Below are 27,021 nucleotides of genomic sequence, written 5' to 3' on the forward strand. Positions count from 1 at the left end.
GTGACTCACAAAACAATAAAAACAGCACATACGTCTCCTAAATAATTGCAATAAAAATGCATGGTGCTATAGGGCAAAACTCTTTCAACATTAGCATACCATCTTGCTGGGCTTCAGCCTCATTCTACCCCACCGATAGTGAGAAGAATCAGCTGTTTGAGGGCTTCAAAATGCAAGGATATATGATTTATTTTGGCTGTATGTTGATTATTTAAATCCATTCCAGTGTGGCTTCGTGTTTGATAGAAACAACCTTGAAGGCATACAGTAGAGGGATGATCTGCATGCAATGAATTCATAGTCATATGTAGGAATGTGAGTGTGTGTGCCAAAATATGCAAGATGTTGGGAGTTCTGTCCTATTAGAAACTCTACCCTTTTGCATATGCATGTCCTATCAATACACAAAAGGGACACGGTTTGGATTGCAATCCCACACGATCTTTTTATAGCTCTTACAGATTTTGACACTTCCCATTCAACAAATACTATTGGGTAGATTTTTTCTAAATAGATGGTTAATTTTCAAGATATTTGATCATTGCATTTTTCTAAATGGCTGAACTGTATTTAAAATCCAAAATACTAGAGTGATTTCAGTTTTGCCTATTTTAGAAAGTTGAACTTGAGTGCTTATGTCCCAAACTTCAGCCTGCGTGTCACCAAAAGGAACCATCTCCTTAATCACATTTAACATCAGTAAGAAACTGCTGGAAGAAGACAGTTCAACTGCAGGGTCATTAGCATGCAAACAGCATGATGCTCTGCTAATTTTTTCATCTGCTAGTCCCAGACAATCTTCAATTGGCTAATGGGCAGACTGGGATGAAACTGAAGAAACTGAGGCATAATCTAGAGGAGATGGAAATTTGGATTTGTTGATGACTATGGAATTAGAGGTGTTCTACCAATTTTAGTGATTTTTCATTTGTCTTGGAAAAGCAGACCCAGGACTCCCCCTCATGGCTGTGTTGACATGCTACTCATATCTTTTTTTTTTAGAACAGTGTGACCTCAGGTTATCACTTCTCCATACAGACATAAACTCAATACATATTTATCTTATACATTCTAATCCATATCTTATAACTATTTTTGCAATTTTTCAATAGCTTTTCCCTTTCTTTACTTCCTATAGCCTTATTTTAAATTATCTCCTTCCTTTCTTAATTCAATTACATATCTTTTTCTAATTTTTAAAATCTTTCTAATCAATGTTTTTATACTTTCATCTGTCCTGTTTACAATTTCATATTATCTTTTCTCATAAAACAAATTTTCCCCTGTAATTACTTCTGTGATCCTCTGTTCTGCTTCTTCCTGATAGTATGATTGCTTTTCAAATTACTCTTTTTTTTGGTTGTTGCTTAAAATGCTTAAGTTTTTAACTCCCTTTTTCCCCTTTCCCTTTTTTACCCCGCTTAAAGTTGCTTGGTCATTAAAGATGGCTTCTTCTTTATCCCGCCCTTCTTGTTCTGCCAGCATTTCTTGTTGTTTCTCATAATTCAAAATCTCCATTTCTAAAAATTGAAATACAAAGCCAAAACATCCTCTTCCCTCTTGTGCTTCTTCTTTTTGTTATTTAAGTCTCATTTTTAACTCTTCAAAGAGTGATGCCATTTTAAAAAAATTTAAACAACCCCCATTTGATTTTATTTTGTTTCATTAGGATCCACCATCCAAAATTCCAGGAATTATCCAATAATCCAAAACTGTTTCTTGCTTCTTTTCTCACTTTCTCTTTCCAGAGGCTTTATTGTCTTGTAACAAAGTTTCAGCTACAATGTATCTTTTGCAAGCCTTGTTAAAATTCCACTATCAATTTTTTTAAGTTCCAGGTGGTCTCCTCCATTTTCCAGATTCAACCCTCATTTCCTTTTTCTGTCCTCTGCTTTCTTTTTTTTTCTTAAGAAATGTTTTAAATTATCCAAGAATCTTTATCCCTTTGACACTTTATTTTCAGCTAGAAATAGCCTATTAATGTCAAAGTGGATTGGTATCAATTTCTTATTCGAATCTCTTCTTAACATTCCAAGTCAATTAAAACTGTCAGTATGAGAGGAAGAAAAGCCAATTCCATTTCCTTTCCCTTTCTTTTTCGCCGCTTAAGATCTTTTTTAGGAATAGTATTAGTCTTTAAAGTTCAGGTTCCAGGTACCTTAAATAGATGTTCTCCACTCAACCCGGTCAGTCAAGCTTTCTCCTTTAAACTTCCTCCTGCACAATCTTGTCCGGTCGGGTTCTTCTTTGAGGTGGCCATTTCTGATCACCTCTGCAACCACCTTTGGGAAAGGGAGTAATGGCCAGCCGAGGAGGAGAGATGCGGCTCTCCTCAACCCAGCTGACAGCTCCCCCTTCTTCACCATCTCTATGGGGTGGCTTCAGCCCCGAATCCAGGCAGCTTGGGGTGCTCCAGCGGCAAGTAGGTATCAAAACCGTGCACGATCACGGATTTTGGTTTGTTGCCAAAGAAGCCTGAACCGGAAGTCATGCTACTCTCATTGTTGAATCAGGAGAAATGTTTGCTAGTGTACATTGTGCTGTCCTAATGCATAAGCCTAATTTTGCCTCAGAAGTGAGGCTGTCAAGTAGTGGTATTCTTACATTTTGAATATTGGATAAATTAAGAAAGCAGTTGGTAGATTATTTAGACTTTGTTTCCCCTCCCACTGAGGTTTGTCTATTGTTGAAAAAAACAATCACATTTCAAGTTGCCCAACTGAGAGAGATGCAGATGTGCTTCGCACCCATCACCATAGAGCTAGACAGTTTCTGAACATGTTGTCCTCAGTGTCCCATGCTGTTTAAATATAAGCATATCACAATATAGCATTTTTTAACCAGCTAAATTGGTTGCTGGCCTTGTTGTTTCAGCTGCTAGTATTTACTTCAAATAATAAATGCCGAGAATACAGAGTATTTGGAAGAACTTGCTCATGTTGAAAGATAATAGTTGGAATGCCTCACCTGGCTTTCAGGTAGGTCAGGTTAACAAGCTTTGATGATAGGCAGCTCCTCATATAAATAATTCCTGTCCAGGAGAGAATTTAGCTGGATCTACAGGCAATTCCCATTATTGGCGAACTCAGTATACCTGAATTCACTTATTCGCAAAAATGTATTTGGAATGGCAAAATTAATATTGTTGCCACTTTCACATTTATTCATGGACACGCAGAGCAGCAAAACATTTGAACTGCTTCACGTCTACATTCCTAATTAAGGTTTCAGCAATTGCTACTTTAGAATTCACAGCAATTTTGCAAAATCTAACTACCATAGATAACGTGAATTACCTATATTTGTCTCAGCAGTTTAAAATATTTTTTTTAAATTCTTAATTGGAATTTTACAATATGCAGAAAGATTTTCAAAATATTTGTTTTCTTTGGCTTTTAAGTGAAAGGGTTTCATAGTATGTGCTCCTATTAAATGATTATAATTTATTTTAACTATCTCATTTTCAAACTGTTGATAAATTGATAATACATTTTAGTTTCATATTAAAAATAACTTTGAGAAGAGCTCAGTCTTAAAAGGTTCCTAAGCAATAGAATAAACAAAAAAATTAATGGGTAAATATGAATTTAGATTTGTTGGGGAAAAAATTAATTAGAGCGAGGATTATTGAATCGTGAGTAAACCCCATTGCACGTCAGTGAACGTATGCCGTCTTTTGGAGACAGTTGCATAGGTGTTGCATTTATACATCTGTGAATGTTAACATTCTGGCTAGGGAGTGCTCAAAGAGCAAAGCACAGAACAGCAAGTCAGATCTACTGACTTGAAGCACAGTGCAGTTGGGATTTGGGAAGTGTATGTGTCGGCCCCATCTGCAGCCAATTGCAACCTACGCTTACCTACCCTCAACCCTTTCGCAGCATAGGTATACTGCAGTGATTACGTGCAGTTGTGGGCAATTCTAAATCAAGTTGTAGGCTGCAGTCCTAAATATATTTATTGGGATATTTGGCCCACCAAACCTCGTAGGCTTTGGAAGAGATATGGGTAAAAATATTTTCCATCTTTTCATATTGATTTCAATGTGAGGTCCAAGAGCCTTTTTTACTCTTTAGTGTGGCACTTTTTCTCTCATAAGAATTATTGCGGTTTCGTCCTTTATGGAACCTCTACAATTTAAAAGCAGTTTAGCTTTATTGCATAATTTCAAGAAATCTTGCTAGTTCCTTTACTTTCTTTGCTGTCCTAGGCTGGATTTAATAGTTTTAATTTGTTAAAATGTTAACTGCTTCAAGCCCTACTTTGGTAAGTGGATCTAAATTGGATCCAACCTAGTGCTTTAAGGTAAACTATTGAGTATATACATTAGGAATACTGCTTTAGTTTAGTTTAGTTTATTGTCATTGCACCTCGTACAATGAAATCAAACACCATCTTCAGTACATAAGTTCTCATTTTCTAAATACAAACTGAATTAAGGAATATATAAAAAGCATTCCAAACAATTGATATTAGTATGGGTTTATCTATGTATTTATTACTGGTTTCATCTCCATATCTATCTATCTATCTATCTATCTATCTATCTATCTATCTATCTATCTATCCATCCATCCATCCATCTAATCTCATATTTTTTATTACTTTTTTATTTTGTTTCTCAAACATGTACAAGATGTGTAGGTATGACCATAAACATGAACAAAGGAAGTAAATACAGATAAATGGGGACAGTAACACAGGGACAGTAGGCCCACTGGTGCGCTTATGCATGCCCCGTTTAAGAACCTCTTAAGAATGGGATGAGGTCCACGGTAGACAGTTTGAGGTTGAAGCTGTGTGGGTTTGAGGCTGTAACAGCAGAGTAGGGTAGAGCATTCCAGGCGTTGACCACTCTGTTGCTGAAGTCATATTTTCTGCAATTGAGTTTGAAGCAGTTTACCTTGAGTTTGTATCCCATATCTTATTATTAATGTAACCTATATCTTATTTTTTCAACAAATGTTGCTCTCAGGGCAACTAACATATTTTATTTTCTCCATCAGATATTTTGGGTTCATTACCAAGCACCCAGCTGACCATAGATTTGCGTGCCATGTCTTTGTCTCGGAGGAATCCACCAAGCCACTTGCAGAATCTGTAGGGTGAGTTGTTGACTGCTATGTCCTCATGATCCTCATTTTTCTAGGGATTTTATTTGATCTAAGGGAAAGGAGCACTAGCCCCAGATAATGGATGTAGTATGCAGTGCTGGTTGCAGCAATGATCCCAGCATGCTTGCTGGGGTCAGGGATTAGCCATCTTTCAGTGCCCAGTAGAGGGCAAACCTAGTTTATTGAGAATTCTAACTCTGTCTTCAGTTTGCTTAGAATCCCATTAGTATGGCATGAAGACTTGTTTTGGGAGATGCAAGGTTTGACTGCAAACCATCTTCATTGAAGTTAGTGAGTTCGCAGAAATGTAATCTGTTTCCTGAAAAATCTGGAGTATTGAGTCAAGATGTTCTTTAAAAAGCAATCTAGTGCTTGAATTCTTCGCCATTAAGATGTTTTAATGGCTCATGGAGCTACTCCTGTTTTCCAGTAGGCAGCATTTTCTAAAGGATGCTCAGGCTCACCACAGTGTGGAGAGAGAATAATTCATTAAGGTTGATGCATTTTTCTGAGGCCAATTTACACATACCGTATCTGTGCCTAAATGTTCTATTTGCATGAACATTATGTGCATGAGGTCAGAGCTACTAAGTCTGTGAAAAGTCCATTTCTGAAATGCTGTTTGTTGAAAAACAGGAGTTACTCCAGATTTATGATGCTTCTGGTTATTTGGCACAAGTTCTTGCATAACTTACTGTCTTTCCCTGTATAGTTGGCACATAATATGTGCAGTAAGCAGGTTATTCTGCCAGATCTTTACAGTTCTGGGATGTGCTGTATTTGTATCATTCTTAGCCTGGTTACAAAAGACTATTTTGGGGAGATCTGATTTTTTTTCTTAAAGTGCTTGAAAATACAGCCCTGAGTAATGAAAAACTTTAAAAAGAATGGGTGTACAAAGCACATTGGTTCTTGAATTGTGCTGTGCCTATGCACTATGACACCTTCTCTTCAACACACCTTTCTCTCTCTCGTTCTTTTGCAGGAAGGCTTTCCATCAGTTCTACAAGGAATGTGTGGAATATACGTGCCCCACAGAGGATATCTATCTAGAGTAGGGGCAGGTCCAGCCCTCTCTTCCTGTATAGACAAGGGCCATTTCCCCATTGTGCATGGACAAGCTGCTTAAGTCTGAAGGAGGAAGAGGCATGGGAGCGGTTTCCCTCCATATGCAGAGCCCCTCCTCTTTCAGTACACCTCCTTTCCTTGGGCAGGGGGTTCGGGGAGTTGAGAATGGGTGGGATGGGTGGCAAGACATGGGGATTACTATTTTTAAAGAAATGCATTCTCTTTTTTCTTTATTAAAAAAAAAAATGCCACCAGTGAAAGCAGTTGCTGCCCCCCACACATCAAGCAAAGCACTGGCCCCGGAATAGGCAGGGTTGAATGTCCCACGTGTTTGGCATAGGAGGGGGCTGGTTTGGTCCCTGGGCAAAGAAACTCCTCCACACTTTTGAGGGTTCCTGCTGTGTGCTGGAGACCCCTCTAGTCTGTCACATATTCCAGATTTAACATTTGCTGTTTAATAGGACAAAAGTGCTGGACTTCCACCAAGAAAATTGGATTTGCTTAGATAAGTTGATACGTTGCTAAGTTGATATGCCTAGATAAAAGATACGGAAATAATAAATTGAAATCTTGGATGGGAAGCTAAGCAAAAGATTCCTGACAAGTCCCAGTAAACAGAAATCCACTTTGTATTTGACCTCCCATGTCTGTAAAAGTAACCCAGGAATACTGTATAGGAGACACTTTGGCACTTGGACTTTGAAAGGGAGGAGAATTTGAGAATTCTGGAATTATAGCCCCAATGTATCTTGTGGGTGCCAGGTTGTGGGAGGCTGAAGGTGAAAACTAGAAAGAACCACTGTACTTTTGATATAGAATTGTCCCTCTGTTGCAACTCTGGTTGTGCTGTCCCCTTTCCTTCATCTGTCTGCAGATCCTAAACTCAAAGGGATGGGAGTAATCTGGATACTGCCTTGAGCTGAGAGCCATGCATCTGATTCATCCATATTAGGGGGCTGGGAGATCTACAGCCGTTAAGCACAACGCTGAATCAGGAAACAGTAGTGAGGTCTTGTGGAGAGGCAAAAGCGAGGGGACTAGCATGGGTAACAAGGAACCAAGAGCTGCGGAAAGGTGTGCCTTTGCCTTCTTCCCCTGCCTACGAGCCCGAGCTTTCCAGGCAGAGGGCTCTGTGCTTCTGCTGGATCTGCTCTGATGACAATGATTAAACATTGATGTTTCAAAGGAACTGTGTTGCTTTTGTGTTATGAGGTCTTTTAACAACTGTTTGAAGCTCTTGGGATCGAATTGCAGGAGCCAATGTAGATGTTCCGAAAGGTAGTATTGTAATGTACTCACCCACCCAAGTTTGAGATGTAGCATACATAAAATTAAGAGAAGTCTTACCTGCCTGCAGATTTCCGACTTGTACATTGTAAACATTGCAGAATCGTATTATTATTAAGAATCCTGCTTGGCTTGTATGGAATAGCCATTCAGAGGCATATGAAGCAACTTTTTGTGTGTTTTTTTTTTTCTGCATTTATTTTTCAAGATTCATATCCTGCATCTCTGCTAGAAGTGACTTACATATTAGTCCCTGTGAGCCAAGCTGTCTCTGTATTTTTTATTGTTATGTACAGTACAATGTTAGAGGGCCCTGGTTTTTGTGTGTGTTGGAGGTTACCATTATGTTCTGCCATTTCATACTCACTAAAAATCTGCTTTAATAGTTGTATCCTCACATTCTCTTAAAAAGCAGCTGGTTTGGTCTAGTGTTTAAGGCACCAGAAACCAGGAGACTGAAACTTCTAGTCCTGCTTTGGCATGAAAACCAGACCAGCCACTCTCAGCTCAACCTATCTCACAAGATTGTGAGGAAAATAGGAGGAAATATTAGGTATCATTGCCCCCTTAAGTTATTTACAAAGCAATAAAAGATAAGATAAAGGATTTTGAGATATTGAAACATAGGAATCAGCTTTTCAACAATGCCTGTCTCTAATGCCGGCTGTTATTTCAGCCAAATATGTAATTACCTACTAAACAGGCATGCTCTAAAATGCCTTTAGAGGGTTTTGGATCTGTGCTTTTACTAAATATTATATAAATGAATGGCACTACAAAGACAGAAAGGCTTTTGAGAGCTAGGTCTATTTAATAATAGTTGAAATTGTAAACTGTAAAATCTGTTCATATTAGTTTATATAAATTAGAATTCTAATGTAAGGTGGAACCCAAATTCAGAATCACTGGAGAAGTCGTTGATGAGAGGTAAAAAATAGTCATGGCACTTAAAGCTGTATTGGATACTTATTTTTCACTACATAGCCTCAGTGTTGGCATTGAAGTCTTACCTCCAGCCAATAGCAAAGCTTCCAAATATTATTTAGCATAGTAGGAATTAAAAGCATGAAAGGAAAGCTGAGAATCTACAAATGGCAATCTCATCTTAAAACACTGTGTTTATGATAGGGACACACAAAAAATACAGAGCTGCAAGGAAAGTTTCTAGAATAGTGTTAAGTAACAGAATGGGGATTATTGCTGTATGCATTTGGCTGTTTTACCAGGCAAGGCTATGCAAAACAGCATGTTCTCTTGTCACTTTTCAAAGGAGGTCATCGTAATAATACTCTTCAAAATTGGGTTCGTCCCTTTTGCTTTTATGTGATCTGTGCAGTGTTTCTGACTCTTTACGTTGTTTCCGTATCTGGAACTTGGGATGGCGTGGTTGAAGGCCATAATCTGTGAAAACACAACCTTGTGAAATACTGCAGGTAGTAGGAATGGAAAAGAGTATTATGGTGGGCCTACAAGGAGGCACTAGTCACCCAAGTATAGATCCTATTTCAGTCCTCTTTTGGTTGCAAGGGAGACATTAGCTTCCATGGCTATTACTTTTTGTAATGGATTGGTTGACCTGGAGAGTGCAAAACTTTGCAAGTAACAAGTCCATTAATGCACACATTGGAAAGTGTAATTGGAAGGACTTTGTTCTTGCATTTCTGTAGCCTTCCTGACAGGAAATTCGTTTTCCTAGGCAAATCCTGTCTCCTTGCTTCCTTACTTCATGTTATGTTCGTAGGGTATTGAACTCAAACTCTCAAATTCCCCTTAGACATGGCTGTACGTATCTGGGCAACTACTAGATAGTACCCCAAATCCCTCTTTGTTGCCACTTGAGATTGATAGGTTAAACAGTTGGCTGGTTGAATTCCCAGTTTCAAAGAGAAAAGAGGGGGGGAAAGACAAAAATTGTGAGGCACTGAGTAATGTGTTCTACATGCCAATTGGAGGTTGCATTTTCAGTGTTTATCTCAGAAACTTTTTTAAGAGATGTGGATTTCAATTCTCAGAATTCCCACAGCCAACGGGGAAATGGAAACCCACACTTATTAAGTTGCTAAGATTGGGAAACGCTGGGTAAAGCTATATGGACAGTTGCATAACCTGTCCCTAATGTGGAGTATGGGCCTGTCGCGGGGACAATAGCATGATTTCCTGAGGTTCCAGGACAGGACGGGGGAGTGGCACAGCAAAACAAGTTGCGTGAATGTGGCTCCCTGCCCAGGGCACCTAAACTGCCCCGGGGTTAATGCGGAAGAGATGTAGCAATGTGCCTTTACCCAGTCATGCCTTATGCCAAGAAATAGGATCTAGACTTAATACATGCATACCATCCACTAAGCCAAACTGTTTCTGCTGGAGCTCCAAGGGCGCAATGAAGTCTTCTGGGACAGATCTTCTGAATCTGCCATAGGAGAGCACAAGATCAGGAAGGGCTACAATTAGTGCTTAAAGCCCTGGTGTTTGTTTAAAAAAAAAAAAAAAGCAAATCGATACAGGGCAATTTCCTCATCATTTCTCTTGACAAATCTCATGGGCAGATAACCAAGCGATTAAATCCTAAATTGCTCTTTTAGCAGTATCATAAATCCTCCATAACCACGACATATTCTGAATCCATAAACACATTAAAATGCTGTAAAATCCAATTAATGGATCATCAATAAATTTAATTTACATATTTTGACCTTAATTCTCTTTATACTGGTATTGGATATAGACTCTGAAGAAGCAAATCTTCCAAGGAAATCCTCCTGTTAGAGGTGTGCATGGTTGCAAGCTTCCATGCACATTACTTGTTGAATCAGGACTTGCAAGTCTTGATGTCCCCGGCAGTGAAATCACCCTGACGCTCTTTCAATTTAAGTGTTTATTGGTTGCAGGTGCCCGGTTGGAACACACTTTTATTGTCCCTGAATGTGACTGAAACAAGCCTGCATGTTTAATGAGTGGAAATAATTTAATAATCCTTAATTTTTATGGATAATCCTCACAAATGAAATTATTTCTATTTTTTAAAATATGAACTTAGTCTCTAAGAATGTTTATGCAGCTCATTGTATCTTTTTCTTTTCTATTGCAATCTCTCTCTTAACTGTCCAAAAAGAAAACATATATATATGTAGTCCATTGTCTAAATTGTTCTAGGAAAATGTGTTTACTTCAGATTTTATACTCTATGATTGTATCAGTCCAAATATAACTTGTCAGTAAAAAAAACAAAAAACTACAAAGCGCCATTTTCTATGCACTACAGAGTCATTAAAAGAGAGTTCTTGTGTGCAAGATCACAATGTCACAGATATAATGGAACATGAAAATAAAGTGGGGAAGAAAAACCAAATACCAGTAATGAACAAATGTTGAAACGTCTTACCCTGAAATATGCTGGTGGTAAATGTATAACATTTATTTATTAAAGACAAAGCTGCATGTTGGGTAACAAGCATTTTATATTATCTGTGGTTGTCACTATCTCTCACCTCTTTCCTTGAAATATCCAATTACAATGACATCACGTAATTGCAGTTTTCTGAAATAAAGTCTTATCTCCCTGGGGAATAACATTACCAAAAAGCTCAAAAAAATCCACCACTGAAACTTAACAGGCATCTCATATCTCACTCACTCCAGCCAGATAACAGATGCTTTAGTTTTTTTCTGATAAAACAGTGGTTAATTTCAATTAAATAATTAATCAATATTTGAATTCATCCCTCTGTTTTTCCTGAAACTGAGCTTAAACATATTGTACACTTGCGAAGTTCTTCTGTCAATGCTAAAAAGGGTAAAACATTCCTAAAACTGTGCATGGATGGGGAAGACAGCATCACTATGTGGTTTTTCAAGCCAGCTGGCCCATCAATGCCCCATGCTCATCTAACTATAAATGTATCAGATGCATAGGATCAGTACTGAGGCATGAATCTGTACCCATTACCTTTGAAGACCTGGCACAGGCAGTAATTTCTGCATCAGGAGTAACATGATCAAAAGCCTCATCTGGCCTGCAAAGCCAAGCCCAACTTGATATATCTTTCTCTCCTTGGCAGAACCGAAGGCAGCATTCAAAGCATTATCACAAAGGTATAGAATGCAGGGCAGTGCCGAGTTCCATGGACTGGGCAGTGAACAAAGGTTACTTTAAGAACAAGCAGGCATATACTCCCACCCCACAAAACCCCAATACTGCTTCAGCTGTGTGGCTGAAGTCCATTTTGGAGTTACTTTGTTCCACCTGCCATAGTTGCCCATCTTTAATTGCCAATTGTTTGATCTTCACCACTTCTGCCTGATTTGGGTACCCCCTGACCCTCCTCCCATTTCCCCCTCCCAAAAGCACCCTTTGAGATGTGTTTCCAGAGATTACCGTACAAAACAGGCTTCTTAACTTTTAAAGAAATACTCTTGTGAATTTAACAGCATCAGAGACCTGTGAAGCAGCAAAAAATTCTGTAAACAAAGATTTACCATAACGTGAAAGGCGATACCTACGGCATCCTTCTCCACCAGTAGTTAATGGCACATAAATAATTCCGAACCATATCTGAATATTCGTAATTCGATAATTTTTGGAATTTGTCTACAAAATTCAACATTTCTCTTCCATTTCTGCCCCACAGTCAGCTACATTTTAATTACCCCTGTACCAGAAATCTGTTTAAAATACAATCTCCTAGCATTGCTTTCAAATTTTTCTGCTTCCCATCGGTTTACTTCCTGCAGGTTCATGACTGAACATTCAAGAAACCAGACCAATTAGCCCAAAGGCATCACAGTCCCCTGGCTTTATTAACCCACAACTGTACAAAATGCTTACAAAAAGAGTCCTGCACCCCTCCCAACCCAAGTCCCCTGCTCTGAAACCAGTTATTACCAAATAGGAAGGAAACCGCATACACATTTCAAGCCGTCTTTGTAGTACTTACAGGAAGGCATTAAAAAAAAAAGAGTCAGGAAAAAAGCCTAATTCTTCTCTTTCAAACCATTAATACAAGTCATAGAGATGTGCCGCTGCCCTTTCCCCCACCAAAAAAGTCTCTGCATTGTTTTCCTCTGCATAAAGTCATTCTGTCAGCACAAGCTTTCCACTCAAATCTTCTCTGGTTGCAGTAGATCAAGCAGAAGCCAGATCAGCCCCAATTATAGAAATAAATTTTCTGCCAGGCTGGCAAGTAATCCATCAAAGGTCCTGAAATTGAAGGGGGGGGGGAGAGAAAGGGGAGGGGAGATTTTAAAGTAGCAAGTTGCTAACTGGATTTCCAATATTTGCCTTCGTGATACCCTTCTCTCCCTTTAAATTGCCCTTGTAGAGGAAAAAGTCACCCGAGGGTATGTTTAGGTAAGAACTTTGACAACAGAAAAAAAGAAGGCAAAGTGAAATGAGTTAACCAAGTACTAAATACACAAGAACAGAACTTAATCTCATAAACTAAATTAATCCACACAACAGGCTAGCAGGTGATGTGATAGGAATGTCAAGGAAGTCATATATCCTTACCACAGTTTCTAGGTTCCTGTTACCCAGCCTAATTTTTTGAGAAAAGTAATAACTTTACAGAAGGGTGGGGGAAGCCTGAATCTTACGCACTGATCTTATTCATGTAACAATCTGCCTTTCTAGATATTGCCTAGAAATTTCCAGATCCTAGATCCAGAACATTGACTCTCCTGACTGCAGATATGTTAACATGATAATGGCAGAGAAGGTTTTGCAGATAGCAGGCATCCTCTAGTAAGCAAACCGGATAAAACAAGTCCAATGTCTCACTGTCAACATAACTGAGGAACCAACTAGAGATTCTGGGAAGACATTTCAGATTCCTCAGTGACCGCATCAAACAAACTCAACATTTCCAACATTTGCCTTCATCTATAGCAGAGGTCTCCAAACTCGGCAACTTTAAGACTTGTGGACTTCAACTCCCAGAATTAGAGTTGAAGTCCACAAGTCTTAAAATTGCCAAGTTTGGGGACCCCCGATCTAGAGGCATTTCAATTCTCCCTCATGTAAATATGCAGAGATTCTTCAGACAAGCATACAGAGGAGATGGGACTCCACCCTCATGATTTCCTTCACCGATGAAAGCTATCTTCAGAAAAAAAAACCAAACCTGACAAGTGTTCTACTTACGGGTCACTAGGCCAACGCCAGGGACGTAATCTGCCAACAAGCGCAGAAGAAAGAGGATCCTGCCCCTGCAAAGGCATATGGGGAAAAAAGACAAGGAAAAGAGGTTAGTAGCTTCTTTCCCAACAACAAATGCTCTCTTGAACTACAGCAAGGTCAGATATTTCAGAGGCCTCTACATTTCTGCCTCAGAGGGTTCTCAAACCATGGCTTTCTAAAATAGTAAATGCTTGTTCAAGACTCCCATGCAGTATAATGGCGCTAATAATAACATTATTATTAGCTGCTAGTAGCTCAGGCTACAGTGACTCTAGGAATAGATCTTAAGATGGCCTTTTTATTCCCCAAAGACAAATCTGGGGACTCTGCTATTAAGCAAGGGCCTTTCAGAAGCAGAGATGGGTACTGTTTCTTGAGACAAAAACAGATGTGTTAGCTTTGAGAGAGTCTAAGCTGCCTAAAATGCCACTTTTACGGCCGGCAGCAGGGAAGAATTTTGAAAGGCTAGTGTTGGAGGAAAGAGTTGGAAGTGCCAAGGAACAGAGAGGATGGAGCATCTCTTGGTGCATCTGACCCTCTGGTGTGATGCCGATGGATGCTCCTTGAGTCCTCCTGCTGGCAATGGCAGAGGAAGCAGCAAGGTGGGTGCACTGGCTTTACCAAAGGCTGCCCAAAATGGGGAGCTTGGGGCCAGACCCTAAGAAGGTACCCAAGGATGAGCTCGTTCCTTCTCTCGTCTCCAGAGTGAGAACCCTATACAGTGCTCCTTTCTTCACTAAGTTTCCAATGCTTCTGGCCATCCCAAAATGTATGATCTCAATCTGGTTTAGGCAGAAATTGTGGTCCTGTATATTTACTTAAGTAGGTAGTCGACAAGACATTTGATTTTGCAGAAGCTGGCAGACTTACTCAGAGTATCTGTCATAGAAGGGGGATCTTAATAGGTAATATAGTAGCAGGATAGCCCGGCGTTTCAGCTCCATTCGTTCACGTTTGTTGAGCTCTTTTTTATCACTCAGTAAACTCAAGCTGTAGGGGGGAATACAAGGAGATTCAAAGATATTTTATATGATTGTGAGCATTTTCACAATCATATCGCAATTAGTCTCAGTTTTTCAAAGAGATGAGATCCTTCCTTTCATTCCCAATTAACAGCTTCAGAGCAATGACCACAACCTTGCTGTTTCATTTAAAACATTCCTTTTAATTTTGCGTTTGCTATTTGTAGATTTTTCAAGGATACGTTTTAATAATAAAAGTTTTAGAACTACATATTAAGACAGTTTCCATCTTCTCAAAAGTGTAAAAAGCAACTACTACTACAAAAAAAGAAAAGATGCATTTAGTTTTCACTCTGTGTTTAGAAGAGCAGCTAAACAGCATGTCCTGCATCAAACTTTTAATTATTACGTTTAAATTTGAGTTTTAAAAATGTTTATCTCTGTATTTTGTTTAGCCACCTTGTGTACTTGCTTGAAAAGAAGAGCAGGATTTAAACTGAATAAGTAAAGTTCTCCAGTCTCTCAAGGAAGTACAGTGTCTCCTCTCTCAGATGGGACCAAAGGTATCATTAAGTGGAAATTAAAATTTATGACATAAGAAGAGGTAAAAATAAAACTTAAACCAAGATTGCTTTTCTCCAAACTGACCTTGCAACATCCAAGATGCCTGACAGAAGCCAGGGTTTCCAAGACTTTTGTCCCCACACGGCTAAACTCAATACTTCAAGCAAACATTAAGGAACAAAGAAGCAAGAGGCAATGAAACCGCTCACAAAAAAATCTCAAATCCAGGCAGACTAACTTATAACAGGAATTATAAATGCTAAATAAGATATCAGAAGAAATTAAGGGGTGCAGGTCAGATGAAAATCAAGAGAGAAATATTATGGAACAAACGAACAGAAAACACTGAAAAAGTCCGGTTCCATTTTGTTGCTCTGTCCCTCAACAACTATTTTCAATTTCTTCCCTTTAAAAATTAAGAGGCACTGAAAAAAAAATATCCTGAAATATTTTTCTTTTCTGAATGATATTTTTGGAAAGTACTGCTCATTCAAACTGGATAAGAAGCAATTTAAACATAGTTACTGAAGACCTCTACAAGCTTATTCCTAAGCAAATGTTGTTCTGAGAGAAGAATATCTTCATCCTGTCCCTCTCCACTGCAGTGGTCAGATATGCCGTGCTACCAAGTTGCGTGGCTTCTGTGACTGTCTAGCCATTTAACTTCTATTATAGTGGAAATATTGTTAAAAATAAAATAAAAAATCCTTTCCTTCCTACTGCTCTATGAATTCAGTGGGATGTATTCCCAACAGACAATGGGCAAGAGCTCAGTCTTCAGCTTATTTCCCTCACTGGCTGATTGAAGAGGGTACATAAAATAAAGAACAAGCTGCAAGGACCATCCTGGTATTGCCTTAAATTGGGTGCCAGGCAAAACAACCTCCTTGCCCAACCTCAAGGCCTGAAAGTAGTATATGGTTGACGGGTTCAATGTTTTTCAAGAACTTAAGAGAGTGTACCTAAAATTCAAACACACCACTAACTTGTAATACTATATGATGTCTGTATATTTCTTTTATAACAAACATCCTCAGTTTCTATTGCCTTGTTTGGTTTTTTTCTCAATTTCTCAGAACTCGGGATATAAAGATATATATTCCTTGCTAGCATAGGATGCAGAAGCTGTTAAATTTTGGGCGACATTCTTAATTTTGTCTCTGTGTGATTAACATAAGTAACCGTCGTTGATCTGGGGGACGCTTCCACCGAAGAGAATGGATTTTATTTCTCAATGACCATAGACTGTACAAGACCTTTTTTATGTAGTCTATCTTAAAATATGGTTTGGAAATGTCTAAAATCAATACAACCATTTTTTTTTTCCTCACTGCTTCACCATGTAGTATCTCTAATGGTGTGACTAAAACAAAATCTAGAGCCTGCCTGGAAATAAGCACCCTTCTGAACTAGGACAATTTATACTAACGCTGTAGCTCTCTCTAGTGGCACACAGAACGGATTACAAGGACCACTGAAAGTCAAAATAGGATACAGTGCAACAACGGACGGGTAACAAAGATAGACTCAGCAAGTGTCTCCTGGGCGCCCAAAGGGGTTGATGGTTGGTTATTCTCCATTGCTCTTTGGTTCTGCTTTTCCTCGCGTTGCTGAGGCTCACCCCAATGTCTAGAGTGCAGGGAAGGGGCTGAAATTAAGACAAAAGCATGGCCATGCATGGATATTTATCAGCAACCAGCAAGATGTTTGGCCAGAAAAAAGCCATACATGGCCAATGGTTTACCTCGCCTCCCAAAAAGTGACATCAGAAAAAAAACAAGCTAGAATGATACTTACTGCTTTCGAGAGACCTCACTATACGACTACTGCGCTTCCCCACAAAGATCTGTTCTTTTCCCACTAAGCTGGCTTCCAGGGCTGTCAAGAGATAGGTATGTAAGGCCACAATTCTCCGATGTCATCAAGACAGCAATAGCACTTAGACTTATATACTGCTTTACAGTGCTTTACAGCCCTCTCTAAGCGGTTTTTACAGAGTCAGCATATTGCTTCCAACAATCTGGGTCCTTATTTTACCCACCTCGGAAGGCTGGAAGTCAACCTTCAGCCTGGTGAGATTTGAACTGCCCAATTGCAGACAGACAGCAGTCAGCAGAAGTAGCCTGCAGTATAGGCACTCCCCAGTCAAGAGTAGGGATGGGGAGATTCAACATTCCAAATGAAATAGAAAACCCTGCAGACCACGGACCAGATCCAGGCAGGTCCCCAGAAAATGTTGCTCAAATTTTTTTTAGTGTGCTTATTTTGAAGAATGAGGGCCCAGAAGTCCTCCTCATCTGTGCTGCAAAAAAAAAAAAAGAACTTCGAGGCAACTTCGCTGTGGGCTTACCTTGAGTGTATACTATATAAATATGAGCAGCAAACACAAGTGGATAGTCCTGGGCTATTTATTCATAAATTGCCCACAACAATCCCCTTAGCCATTTGGTCTCATGTTTAGCCATTTTTCTCCTCAAAAATGGGATGGCAAAGTAGAGTTGGAAGTTGCTTAACCATCTGTAAGAATACAGCTACGCTTAATTTATCAGAGCACTGAGATTCAGCTCCTTGGTCAGGTCAGGCTTATCTTAATAGAACTGCACTAATTATATTATTGTTCAGTAGTGATCTCATCATAAGCCCTTGTATTTCTTTCTAAACTTTCCCCAAATGGAAGAATACACAATTGCAAAAATGTGGAATAATCATTGTAATCATGATGATCTATTTAACAGCTAGGTCCCTGCATGCATACAAATAAATGCATTTATTTCAGGCCTGAACTCCGCATCAGTGGAAATGAATATTTAATATAGAGGAATACAAGAAACCCACCAAATATTTTTGCTGATATTATCCAAGTACGGGTTATTTGGAAGACTGGAGGACACAACAATAATTCAACAGCATCCAGAACATCCTCCATTCCCCTTGAATATGCTGATTAACTAAATTGGTTTTGACTCACCTTTCTGATACAGTGATTGCCTCCTGTCTAGTGGTACAATGGGAGGAGAGGTCTGGATGCCAGCTTTGTACCAGAGTAAGAGCAGGAGGCGTAAAATGGCTCTGTGGGTCAGAGAAAGGCATAATTATAATTATAATCAAGATACCAAAAGAGGATTTAAACTGAATAAACAAAGGTAGCAGTGTTGGCAGCCACTCTCAAAAACCTGACCCTGTGATCATTCTTGGAAATGTTTTGGGCTACTGAAAATTAGGAGGCTTATATAAAATCAAAGTAACTTATCAAGCGGAAAGTTTGCATATTATTTTGGACACAAATAAAAATCAAGTATATTTGACGAAGAGCTCAAACTTATTCTGAACTTATTCTAAAAAACCATGTGGTTTATACTACACATGCAATAGAATCACTCTAACTTGGTGTGAGCAAAGTTAGGATCTACCTTAGGATTTACCAGTAAAAAGGCCCCCATTTCTTTTGTTTACCAATCAAATGCATTTTGATAAGGGGCCAAACAGCTCTGGATTCCCCATCTCTACGTTCTCACTTGGTTAACTCACTTGGTTAACTGGATGAGGACAATAGTGGCCCACCGGCCATTCTCACTCCACACCTTGGCAGCTCCCATCTCGGCAAAGACCTCCAGGCACTCGAGAACACTCAGCCATGTTAGCAATTTCTGCTGGGAAAGTGGCTATACAGGAAAAGGCAAACAAACCTGTGAGATGACTCAGTATGATTAGCTTCAATGTACAGTAAAACTCTGGTTTTTCTTTTAATTCTCAATACTTTAACACTGGATACACCAGCTTTCTGCATCTATAAATCCACTGATCACTAGAGTCAACAGACATAGAGATGGTTAGCAGATTGACTCCCTCCCAAATGTGCTTTTTCAAGAGGCAACTGGACTTTCCAGTTTTTCTTTGAAAACATTTCACTTCTCACCCAAGAAGCTTCTTCAGCTCTGACTGGATGGTGGGGAATGGAAGGATTCCAGTCAGAGCTGAAGAAATTTCTTGGATGAGAAGCGAAACATCTTCAAAGAAAAACCAGAAAGTCTAGTTGCTTCTTAAAAAAGCACATTTGGGACAACCTGGATGACTGAGAATCTCTACAGACAGATAGACCCTGCTTTTCCTTGTCTGAGTTACTTCTATATCTCTACGTAACAGGTCTCCTATTGATTGGACAGGGGTATCAAACTCAAAGCCCGGGGGATGGATTCGGCCTGCAGGGTGCTTAGATTTGGCCCACGAGGCTGCCCTGGAAACAGCAAAGGACCAGCCCGGGGTGCCTCTGCCAGCGAAAACAGAGCTCGGGAGGGCCGCAGGCAGTCGTCCTGAGCTCTGTTTTCGCTAGCAGAGGGTTGCAGGAGGCCATTGCAGCCGAAAACGGAGCTTGGGAGCCCATTTTCACTGGTGGAACACTCGGGCCACCACAGGCGCCCCCAACACAAGTGAGGGCGAGCTGGCCACACCCCCAGCCACGCCCACCCCAGCCATGCCCTCCCTGAGGTCAAACACAACCCTGATGTGGCCCTCAATGAAATCGAGTTTGATACCCCTGGATTAGACTGATATTCTCAGGCTCTCTTCTATTTTTTTCCTTTTCTCTGACCTGTGTAGCTGTTCCTTTGCATAATGGAGGAAAGCAGACAATACCCATTACTTGCAGACAGATATAAGTGCCTATCATAATGTGGTTTTCTTAATAAGGCTTTCTTTCATGCAAGCATCAGACCTGGTAATTCTTAGAAAAGTTAGTCTCTTTCCTTTTACCTCTCCACACATTCTTTCTACTGTTGCAGAGGCAACTGTCACGAAGAATGAAGAGTGCCACGTGTCCAGCACTTCCACACAAAAGCAATCGGGTGATCTGGTGGGGATGTTTGTGGGTTTTTCAACTTTAACTACTTATGCTGAAGTCTGACTCATCCCATTTCAACCTCTGGCCAGCATCAGAGGAGATCTGCATGTGCCAGAGCTTTGTTGCTGGGACACAGAGAGTTTCTTAAAGGGAGAGGTAATATTTAGGAAGCTGTATCTCAGCACATTGCAGGTTCCGCCAATCTGCTGCTTAATATTGTGCATTCTTACTGTTGGTGGCCTGAATTAGGAAGTCAGAGATGTGGGAGGTCTTTTTTCCCCTCCTTTCGCTAGGAGGAAAAGAAGAGCCTTTTCTCTCCTCAGCAAAGAAAGGCAGTTTCACTGCTTCCTCATTGCCATTTGAATCCAAGCACTCAGATCCCTAATAGAGGGGAATATCTGCAGCTGAGGGTTGAACTGTGGCATCCTGGCAGCTCTCCAAGCTTGTTTTTTTTTCTTTTTTCCCAAGACATTCTTCCCCCATCTAGTAACATCTTCAGTGCATCTAATTGGGCAACGAAACATCTGCAAGGAAACAACCAAGCCCGGACAGCATCAAGGTGTTGTGGTTAGCTGGCAGCAGGTGCTGACAGAGGACTCAGATGAGGGGCCAGGACCATTAGGGAGTGGACTGCTGCCTGCCTTCAGAGATTGTGGGGGCTGGCAGCAGTGATGAGGAGGTTCCCGAGGAGCCTGTGCCAAGTGCGCGTACGCACAGGATGGTTCACAGGAAAGAGCAGCTGCAACAGCACGGGCGACTTGGGAGTAAGGCTGCAAGGTAATGGCCCCTCCTTCAAGAAGATAAAAGCCAGCTGTGAAGCAAACGTTCTTTGCAGGAAGCAGAGATGTTTTGAAACTCAGCCCCGTGGGCATTACAGTTGGTATTTGAAGACTCTTGTGTTGTGAAATATTTCTTATCTGTGATTCTTGGCAGTCTTGCACAGTTTTGGCAAGGTTTGTGCTTATCAAAGTTAATTAGTTTGCAGCAGCCTTTTAACTGGGGATTCGTAAGACTCATTAAAAGGTTTCTGTTCCCTTTATTGTCTTATTGGAAAAGGGTTTGGGTCAGAACACAAGGACTCTGTTCAGATCACATCTTCTTTCATTAATCTAAATCACCCAGGAGGCCCTTGTGTGATCTACAGTACCAGTGGTTTTTTAAAAGTTAATTAGTTCATCACCATCCCAAAAGATGCAACGTCAAGAGCTTCTCACACCTCCAGGCCTTGTTACCAACACCAGTTCCATGGCTGCTGTTGCTCTGGCCAGCTAGTAAGCACCTATTTGGGACACCAGGTATAGGCAGTGATTGACTTGCAACCATTCACTGAGTGACTGGTCAAAGTTACAATGGCACTGAAAAGAGTGACTTATGACCATTTTTCACACTTATAACTGGTGCAGCATCCCCAGGGTCATTTGATCAAAATCTGGCCATTTGGCAGCTGGCATCTATTTATGAGGGTTGCAGTGTCCTGAGATCATGGGATCACCTTCTGCACCCCTCTGACAAGTGAAGTCAATGGGGAAGGACAGATTCACTTAGCAATCAGGTTACTAACTTAACAACTGCAGTGATTCACTTAACAAAATGGGGCAAAATTCACTTAACTGTCTTGCTTAGCAAGGGAAAATTTAGGTTCAGTTGTGGTCATCCGATGAGGACTACTTTTATGCAATGGTTTTTAATTTAATAATATGGCCCTTTCCCCTCTATAAAATTGGGCAGGGCTGCTCTAAAGCTTAGAGGAGTTGAACGCCACTGTAATCTCCATCATCTATCCTGCTAAATGTTGCAAGCAAAAAAGTGAAAAAGCCCAAAGTTAATTTAAGTAGGAGTTTCAGAGTCGAAGTATCAATAGAGCAAAAGGCAAGAGAAAGTTCATAACCGCTTTCTTTGGCCTGGAAAACATTCTTACCACTGGAAGGGATTGATGCAGCTCCTTTCGAAGAATCCAGTCATTCAGTAGGACCAGCAGACCGGAAGCAGAGTACACTGAGAAAAGGAAGATGGAATTTGGGGAAGGGAGGAGGAAATGTAATTAAAAAGGAATAAAAGTAAAAAGCTACTGAGATTGGAAAATAAAGAGATCACTGACTTAAAAGTACTTTTATTTCAAAGCCCAGATTGTATTAAATCAGTTATGTTTACTACTTCTGAAGTATGAGTCTTGGTCATATTTTGGCTTTCTTCCATAGGATCCAAGCAAAGGAACAGAATACATTAATTCACAACTCCCTTTCAAAATGCCCATACTTGTGTTCTGTGATGCAAAAGCATAAACATTTCTGAAATGGCATCCGGAGCCAAACTGCAATCTCAATGGAAACGCTGACCCTTGCAGAGCTTTGCTGGAATTCCAAAGAAAGACTAAATATGTTATGGAACATACTTCCCCTGATTTGTAGGAATAACTAAAGAGCCGTAGACTGTGTCCTTGATCTTTCGAGTGTTAAATCTGCTAACTGCTCACTTCTCTGCCTCTCTGTATGAGAAGAATATTACATAGAATTGGGAGGTCTTCTTGGTTGTGGTAACCTACTTATGGAACACTGTTCAGAGCCTGGGCCAAACAAGTATAATACTGGTTTCATTAGTTATAGCAATAGCACTTAAACTTATATGCCCTTCACAGTGCTTTACAGCCCTGTCTAAGCGGTTTTATAGAGTCAACACATTGCCCCCAACAATCTGGGTCCTCATTTTACCAACTGCAGAAGAATGGAAGGCTGAGTCACCCTTGAGCCTGGTGAAATTCGATCTGTCAAACTTCAGGCAGCCAGCAATCAGCAGAAGTAGCCTGCAGTACTACACTCTAACCACTGCGCCACCGTAGCTTATATTGTTTTTTTAAATTGATTTCACCCAAGCCTCAGAACTATAATATAGATCAGATATACATAGGCTAAGAAATCATTCTGAAAGAATAAAAATACTAACAGAAATTTCAAAGATAATTTAAAATTATTTGAATTCTTCATATTTGATAAACAATAGTAAGTTTAAATAGTTTGAAATTTATCATGGACAACAAAATCAACAACACAGAATTTAGATCAAGAGACCCACACTGATGCCTTATTCATAATAATAATAACACTTTATTGTCGTTGTACCTATATACACAATATACAGATACAACAAAATAGAATATATCTAGGATATATCAAACAAAACCAACTAAGGATTGAGGGACACAGAGATCTTAGTTTTTGCAGAGGACAAGAAATTACTTCTTTTAGGATGGAAAGCTTTATGTCTTCAAGAAATATGAACGAACAGGTTATGCTATGCTAGATATTAGTGTATCAAGGAATGAAACTATTGTAATTTCATTATTTTGTAAATACTTACAATTGTACAAGCGTATGCATTTCTCGCCCCGCCCATCACATTGAAAGAAGTCAATTAACTTTACCTTTGAAACTGTTTATTTCTCAACTTTCTAGCTTAATGCAAATATTGGCTACATTCAAATGATTGCATCATGAGTAATATGAAGCAAGCATAAGATATAACATTAAATTTAGGGTTGCTCTATATGATTAAATGAAGAAATCAATCTTGTCTGTAATAACTGTAACTGAAAACCTGGATCAGTTATTACAGTTTTTGAAAACTGAGATTAATGACTTCAGGGCAAACCAGAACCCATATTTTGAAGGTTACTTTTAATACTGTAAGAGACAAAAGTGAAAAATTATCTTTAACAGAAGAGCAACCATTTTGAGGCCATCATAAAAAGAGAATGAAGGGGCTTAAGCTTATAAAACTGAGATATATCCTACCAAGTTGGCCAATGGTAAAGAATGGGGTCAGATCATCTTCTTCTAGGAATGCTCATATAAATATGGGTTAATATATAAAATTGCTCAAAAATAACATTTCTTGCAATTTTCTCTTAACCTTTTTTTCAGTAACATGAATTTCTTACAGCAGTGCTAAATTAAATATTTCATTAGACAAATGACTAACCTTGTCTGGACTTGGAAGCTAAGTAAGACTAGGCCTGGTTACTACTTGGATGAAAGACCTCCATGATAGATCAGTGTTATAAGCTAGACTGGAAAGTCAAAAAACATCCCAGTAGGAAAAAGGTCAAACCATTACCATACAATGAGTCTATATTAATATAGTTACCAGAAGTCAAACTTGACTCAAGGGATTAATTTTTTTAATCGATAATTTATTTAAGACAGCCTTCTCCAAGCTAGTACTCTTAAAATGCATTGGAGTACAATATACACAGTATATCAAATTTGATCAGTATACTCTGCAGATATGCAAATTGGAAATGATGGAGACCTAATATCATATAGAGAATTCCGACACTTCAAATTCTAATTGTGTTATCAAATATTAGCACAGAAATAGCTAGATTTTGATGGTATGAGTTTTTGACAATTACAATGTTTTGGTGTATATGTCAACAGTGGAAATTAAAGCATTTTGCCTCCCAGAAGACTCCTGGTATCATTTCTACCTTAATGTTTTTGTACGGAGGGAAACCAAAACTTGTACTACCAAAAGTTACATTTTGGCACTCAATTTTAGCAACGTGATCTCAGGATACTGGAGGTGCATGTACCCTGTTGCCATCTTAGCTGCAAGCCAAAAACGGAGTTTTTTAAAGTCAAAATCTATATTCTACATTAAAACCTTTGGACGTTATTTAATAACCCAGGATATGCAATAAGCATGTATCTCCCCCCCCCCAATGCAATCCCACATGGACCTCTGAGAGAACACAATATTTTTACTATTTTAGAACCTCAAAGCAGTTCTACTTACCCAGTTCAGACAGCTCATGAGAGTCAGAAAATCGACCTGTAAAAAATAAGTACAAATGAAACCTGAGCCACTATTCATATCACTCAAGAATAGTCAAAGCAAGAGTTCTGAAGAAGTAGCTATGAAGCAACAGTTACACAATAAAGCCAACGTATTGCTCAACTTATCCCAGAGATCTACATTTCCCACATCTATTCTGAATTATATATATGCTTAACTAATTCAAAGTAGTACAACAGGTTCATCTACAATGAGAAACATATTTTTCATAGACTTCTAACAGATATCTTGCCTATGCTTTCCTGTCTGCCGTAATATTTTTGAAGTGTAACCTAAGGTTCTACATGGCATCTAACATATATAACAAAGACCATATGTATCAATATAATCAGAAATTTGTTAAACAAATGTATAAGGTTCTCCAACTCACACATGGTGGCTGCAGGCTGCTTCTAACTTTTTTTGTTTTACGACCCTTTAATCTCTTTATTCAGGGTGGAGTCAGGGCAACTGAATGGAGCAGCTTCTAACATCAAAGTCACTAAAGCCTCATTTCAAAAATAGTTTAAAAGCAACATTTTCCTTGATGAGCAGTGACCAAAGAACTCAGGACATTCTTTTTCTTCTTATTCAGATTTAATTCTATTCTAAAAAGGGGCTTTTTCTCCCTGTATGAAATTATGTATGATTTATTTCTTTCGTCCCTGTTTTGTATCTATCCCACCATCAACACAGGTAGTGTCTTCTCTATAGTGGCACCCTGACTTTGAAATTTGATCTTCAAAAGGTTTTTAAAAGGTATCAGTTTTACATATTTACTGTTAAATATGAACTGGTTACAATTATTTAAAGAAAAGCTCTGAAAATGTTGCTGAGTAGTTAAATAGGAATAACTATTATGGGTAGAGGAGGAGCAACCAAAATAAAATAGCAAGAATCGCAATGCCTTTGCATACATTATTACTTTCAGGGATCTTATGTACAGTTCCAATTACCTAACTTCAAAGTGACAATTTAGAGCTGGGTTGTTAGCAACATAACTTTTGGCTCAATTATAAGTTAAGGACTATCAACAGACCAACAGTTAGGCCAGAGGACTCTGAGTTTCCAGCGTGTTATCAACAACCCGCATTTCAACATATTGATCTTACATTTGAGCACTCCCACCATTAATTAATGTTAATCATAATAAAGACAACCTCCTTGTTCAAAAGCCTCATGCTTCAAAAATACTAAATAGACAAATGAATGGGAATGATCTTGATTTTATAAACAATGAATGAAGTGCTGCTCAGATGGATTCTGTTTTGCGCTCCTAGGACCCTTCATGTGAAATGGAAAGAAATTAAACCTCAAGGCTGTGACCACGGTCATTAAGAGGCCGGACCTGTCCAGCCAACACCAAGCACAATCCAAACAATTTTGAAAAAGGTTGCCAAGTTAGAGATTGAAACCTGCAGTTTCTACAGCATTGAGCTGAAGACATTTAACATACCGGTAATAGCAGAGGACAGAGGAGAAGAGAAGAGAAGAGAGCTCGAAGGGACCTTGGAGGTCTTTTAGTCTAGCCCTGTGCTCAAGCAGAAGAACCTACACTACAGTGATGAAGTGATAAAGAACTAGTTCTGCGATTAAAAGGAAATGTTTTTTTTTTAAAAAAGAGCTTTGCCCAAATCACTATTTCAAATCTAGGGCCAAATGAAAGATTTAAGAGAAGGACCGCTGTACTGTTCATTTTTCCCCTGTCGCCTTTACCTTTTTTTCCTGTCAAACCTGCTGGGCATTTTTTTAAAAGCACAGAAAGAAACCCGACAGGTAAAGCCTTCTCCAACACTGGAATTCCAGGGTTCAAAACCTTCACCTGCAGTCAGACGTCTGCCTATTACCGAGCTGTTAGACATGCTGAGCCTGAATCCTCTTTGGGATTGGAAGGGAGCAAAGCACAAGTTCAACAACCTTTTCGTACAAAAAAACCAAAAACCTATGGATAGAGAAAGCTTTCCCCGGGCATCCGCAATGGTGCTCTTCCCCTCTTACCTGGCAGCAAGTAAGAGAGGCCCCGCACGGTACTCTCCAGCTGAGCAGTGGCCGCTGGATGCCGCTTCACGTAATCCTGATACCGGTAACACAAATGCCGCAGCCTCCCCACGAGCCCCGGCGCCGATCCAGCCATGGCTGCTCTAAAAAGATCGACGTACGCTCACACGGAGAGACACTCCCCCCATT

General features: G+C 39.5%; 3 protein-coding genes across 5 annotated transcripts in view; 1 reads left to right on the plus strand and 2 right to left on the minus strand.

Moving 5' to 3' along the window:
* The window catches only part of MAPK8IP1 (mitogen-activated protein kinase 8 interacting protein 1), a 66,601-nt gene extending 59,230 nt beyond the window's left edge, over positions 1-7,371 (plus strand). For all 3 annotated transcript variants that reach the window (XM_087921415.1, XM_026703765.2, XM_087921416.1), the window contains 2 exons: positions 5,007-5,105; positions 6,100-7,371. In XM_087921415.1, coding sequence (XP_087777541.1) covers positions 5,007-5,105; positions 6,100-6,172 — 172 coding nt within the window. In that variant the 3' untranslated portion in view covers positions 6,173-7,371. The remainder of the gene's footprint in view (positions 1-5,006; positions 5,106-6,099) is intronic.
* Positions 7,372-8,599: 1,228 nt separating this feature from the next.
* On the minus strand, positions 8,600-11,726 carry FREY1 (Frey regulator of sperm-oocyte fusion 1). The gene is given in 5 exon segments (XM_087921418.1): positions 8,600-8,870; positions 9,803-9,876; positions 11,413-11,548; positions 11,551-11,656; positions 11,658-11,726. Coding segments are annotated over 5 exon segments (522 nt in total). The 3' UTR covers positions 8,600-8,733.
* Positions 10,861-27,018, minus strand: PEX16 (peroxisomal biogenesis factor 16). Its single transcript, XM_026707528.2, has 11 exons — positions 26,833-27,018; positions 24,796-24,831; positions 21,923-21,999; positions 18,696-18,829; positions 18,136-18,236; positions 16,965-17,045; positions 16,663-16,815; positions 15,252-15,324; positions 14,512-14,631; positions 13,606-13,670; positions 10,861-12,663 (listed from the first exon to the last, which is right to left on the minus strand). Exons 1-11 carry the CDS (start codon positions 26,966-26,968, stop codon positions 12,605-12,607), a joined length of 1,035 nt encoding a protein of 344 aa, XP_026563313.2. The 5' UTR covers positions 26,969-27,018; the 3' UTR covers positions 10,861-12,604.
* Positions 27,019-27,021: the final 3 nt, after the last annotated feature.

Source organism: Pseudonaja textilis, chromosome 1 (genome assembly GCF_049901715.1).
Source record: "Pseudonaja textilis isolate UNSWEBS1 chromosome 1, rPseTex1.2, whole genome shotgun sequence".
Classification (NCBI taxonomy): Eukaryota; Metazoa; Chordata; class Lepidosauria; order Squamata; family Elapidae; genus Pseudonaja; species Pseudonaja textilis.